This window comes from Poecilia latipinna, unplaced genomic scaffold, assembly GCF_001443285.1.
Source record: "Poecilia latipinna isolate Pla-1442-1.1 unplaced genomic scaffold, P_latipinna-1.0 Scaffold218, whole genome shotgun sequence".
NCBI lineage: Eukaryota > Metazoa > Chordata > Actinopteri > Cyprinodontiformes > Poeciliidae > Poecilia > Poecilia latipinna.
This window is the reverse complement of record NW_015112834.1, coordinates 37092-41554: the sequence shown is the minus strand read 5'-3', so window position 1 is coordinate 41554 and position 4463 is coordinate 37092. Positions and strand designations below refer to the sequence as shown.

Genomic DNA, 4463 nt, shown 5'->3' with positions numbered 1-4463 from the left:
TTGTGTATATTTTATTCAAATTGTGTGCTTTATCCATAGGAACAGTTTTGTCCCCATTCTCAAGAATCACCGATTTATTACGTCTACATAGTGAATAACATTTTTATATTTAGCAGTTAAAGGGTATATTAGTTCTACATCTGACCAGAGGTTAGTCATGCAACAGGGGAAATACTCAACTATGCCAATGTAGTAGAGGAAACCTGTCCTGACACTGTAAAGGCACCAGACACATCAGTCTGCTTGTCTAAACTGTTGGGATTGGACAAACAAGCAAACAAAAAAAAAGAAATACTCATATGCAATCCTTTATTTTTATTTTTTTTAAAAAGGAAAAATGCTGATCAGTGAAGGTTCTGTGTTCCCTGCTGGTGCCACCGCCCCTGTTGAGAAAGTGAGATAAATATTACCCGTTGCTCGACATCTCGTCTCCCCAGGTCCATTAATGTGTGTAAAAGTGAAACCACAAAGACAACAGTCACTGTTCAATTTCACAATCAACCAGAATATTATTCAAACAATCAAATGCATAAAATCACATTAACAGCTTATCATAATCATCAGAAACTAGAGCCACACAGAATAAATTAATTACCTTAGAAAAATATAAAAATACGAAGACGTGCCTTCGGAGACCACTGTGTGTGGCAGTTAAGACAGTTCCACCCCAGTGATCTGACCAGCTGTTTTAGCTCAATTACTTTTATATTCAGGCATGTTTCTACTGTCTGGTGCATTCTTATGTACAGTTTATAGGTGGACTCAAACAGCCCGTAATGATGTGTTGCCGTTTGCACACCAGAGACCATGCAGGTGTTACCAAGGCGAAGGGATGAATTCATCGCTGTCTAATCCTCCCAGGGTACGAACAATAGACGAGTTCATTTCATACAGAAACATTTTACTCAAGAAAGCGAGACCAAAGTTCATCAACTATCCGTATTTTTCCTTCCAAACTGCTTCAACTGGTTCTTGCACCACACAGAGCTCTCCTGACCTCTCCTCTGACCCGGTGCATCAAACAGCATATTTTGATTATAAAAATTAGCACCCTTTTCATATATCTTCAAACTCTTATAAAATAGACATGAGCAGTTTCAATACCAAAATCTGTTACACTCAATATTTTCTGATTAGTTTTCAACTTCTTTGGTTTGTAGTGAACTAAAACACTTTCAGATGAATATATGACATACACTCTTAAGAATGTGATCCAATATAAAAAACTACTGATTAGACTAATTTTAATATTCTACCGATTAAGTTACATGTTGATTAAACTATGAGTCTAGATCTAAGCTAATTTGAGGCCTACTCAAAACAATCATGATCAATCTAATATTTCAACATGAGCCAAAGTTTAAACATAATTAAAACTAGCATAATTAAACTAATATTTCCAACAACCCTCTGATGGTTTTCATGTGCTTTCAGGAGGCAATGGTGGAAAAAGAGGAATTCAGCTTTCCACTGTGGAATTTGAGTTGAGAGAATCTAGGAAGGTAGAGTAAGGTAATTTTTTTATCTATATAGCACATTTTCAGCAACAAGGCAATTCAAAGTAAAGAAAAAAGAAAACCAAGTTATTTGTTCAGTTGAGTTTTCCACAAAAAGCTTTGCTCAAAATTTCAGACTATAATTTGAACTGTTGAGTGCCAAAAAAAAATGTAATAATAATAAAGGCAGTAAGTAACAGAATAAACCTTTGTTGCTTTATGGAGAAATCTGTTGGTTTCTAATTGAGATTTAAAAAGCCGATGTTTCTGCAGGTTGCCACATCAACAGTCTGTTTAATCGACATCTTTCTGTTTTACCAGGATCTTTTTAAAAACAAAGGAATACAGTCAAGATTTAAAGCAGTGGTTCTTAACCTTTTTTGAGGTACCGAACCCACCAGTATCATATGCGCACTCACTGAACCCTTCTGTAGTGATAAATAAAATATGATTTTTTTCCCCCCCCAAATTCAAGACAGACATGATCACTAAGTCTTAAAAGGTAGAGTCTCTGAGAACAGTTCTTCAAAATATAGTCAGTGTTTTCAGCAAAGCTGAGCCGACTGTCCAGGAACGACCCAAGGTATTTAAAATTAGCCACAGTTTCAACAGGTTGGCCATCGAGAGAAACTGGAACCACTTTAAGGTGTTGTTTAGATCATTTAATTAGCTCTTCATTCTTAAGAGAATTAAAAATGTATAATAAATAAAGACTTTGCGGTATTCTGATTTAGTAATGTAATTATATTAGTTGTGTTACCACCTCCACGCCACTAGAGGCAGTAGTAGGCCCGAAAAGATACGACTAAGGAGCAGATTTAGAAGTACACCGAAAGCTGCAGAATTTGGTAAACGGTGAGCTTTGCTGAAGTAATTAAAGACACAAGTTCAAATCCATGCTAAGAGGAACTCCTTCAATCAGTGCTCCTCCACAGCACTGATTGGCTCAGCAATGTAACGTGATCCTCTGCAGCAAGTGATGGCAAAGCGGGGCGTCATCACGACTTTACACAGTTTGTCTTTACCTCCGCGGTAGAGGCTCCGCCGAACCCCTGAGACCGACTCATCGAACCCCTGGGGTTCGATCGAACCCAGGTTAAGAACCACTGCCTTAGACAAAACAAAATATAGGCAATGACAAAATGTTCTTTCTTACTTCTCCGTGTTCATGTNAGAGGCTCCGCCGAACCCCTGAGACCGACTCATCGAACCCCTGGGGTTCGATCGAACCCAGGTTAAGAACCACTGCTTTAAAGGTACATTTATGATTACGGTACTCTGTTGTTTAAACCATAAACAGTCTTTTTTTTTTTTTACAGGCTGCAAAATATTTCTGACCCACCCCTACGTTTATTCTCACGTGACGCAATGTGACCAATGAGAATCTTAATTTTTTTTTATTTTTATGTAATGTCCACCATCCAATGTCTGAAGGCTACAGACGCAGTCACTCCTTTTAATTTTACACACACGGCCACAGTTCACCTGGACAGCAGGTCCACATCGGTACGTACCACAATTATAGAGAAGAGTGATTTTCTTTCTGTCTGTGTCCGTCAGTCGACTCCTCTGTCCCATGTCCTTTATGTCTTTCTTTGGGATGATGGTGGGTTTTCCGTTTGATGAAAAGAAAGTCCTGATAAATGAACAATAATCTTTACATTACAAGAAAAATTACATTTAAACTCCCCCCCGCGCCCCCCCCCCAAACTACCTTACCGTCCATAGTGTAGTATGGAACTGTAGTCGTACGGAATATCAAAAGTTTTCCCAGCAAGCTTTTTGAAGTTTTCCTCCATACCTGAAACAGTCAGACCAACTTTTTATATAGACCCTCAAACCACATAATGCTATATGATCAGCGGTGGCTCTGAAGGAAAGGAGAATTCAATGCTTGCCTAAAGTGGAGATGAAACCATTGTTCTTCCTCTCAACATGTTCAATCGCAGTGAAATTAAGTTTCTAAATGCTCCTTCTCAGACATGTAACCATAGTAATAAATACTTTATTCAGTGGGATAAAGTAAAGAGAAGCTTTCTTTGCTTCTCTTTCACAAAAGAGAAGCAAATAAATCAGCAATTCCCCCTGTTGGGATTTATACATCTCAACATGGGGGATGAATGAGTTCCCCCCCCGCTGGATTCATTCATCCAGAGGGAGACAAATAATTCTGTGTTTTCCTTTTATTTCTTTTAGTTAGTTGCTAAGATAAAGCTAAAAGAAATGATGCGTTAGGAAACGCCCTCAAAGTTAAGATTACAGGATACTAGGAGCTAGGTAGCGCTCCCTTTGGGGCATAGATTAGGCTAACAAAGGAGATCACAAACTCTTCTGGGGTGCCATTTTGTCTGTTAGCTCTTAGAGGTAGCAGGTCATAATGGACCAGCTGTATTTTGTCATTAATAAATGGAATTCATGAATTCAACTCACTGACTCTTCTTTAGTCATCAAGAACTCGGCATGGAGAACGGTTAATTCTCCACATTACCAAGGTAAAGGGATGAATTCATCACTCTCTAATACTCCCTGCACATCTTCCCAGAGTAGGAACAATTGATGTGTTCATTTCATACAGAAGCATTTTACTCAAGAAAGTGGGGCCGAAGTTTTCATTCTTCCAAACTGCCTCAAACTGGTTCCTGAAAGGCACAGATCTCTCCTGACCTCTCCTCTGACCCAGTGCATTTTGATTATAAAAATTGGCACATGTTTCATATAATATCTTTACACTCTTACAAAACAGACATGAACAGTTTCAATTTAAAAAACCTGTTACACTGAATAGTTTCTGATTAGTTTTCTACCTTTTTGGTTATAGTGAACTAAAACATTTTCAGATGAAGTAATGACTTGCACACTTGTTAAGAATGTGATCCAATATAAAAACTACTCATTAAACCAGGGGTCCCCAAACTTTTTCCTGCGAGGGCCACATAGCTGTTCCTTTCTGTGGTCGGGGGCCGGTCT

The 4463-nt window shown here is 38.4% G+C and overlaps 1 protein-coding gene across 1 annotated transcript in view; it reads right to left on the bottom strand.

Moving 5' to 3' along the window:
• Window positions 1–293: 293 nt before the first annotated feature.
• LOC106947023 (zinc metalloproteinase nas-14) overlaps window positions 294–4463 on the bottom strand; it is a 25587-nt gene continuing 21417 nt past the window's right edge. The window contains exon 9 of the mRNA XM_015031791.1: window positions 294–383. Coding sequence (XP_014887277.1) covers window positions 325–383 — 59 coding nt within the window. The 3' untranslated portion in view covers window positions 294–324. The remainder of the gene's footprint in view (window positions 384–4463) is intronic.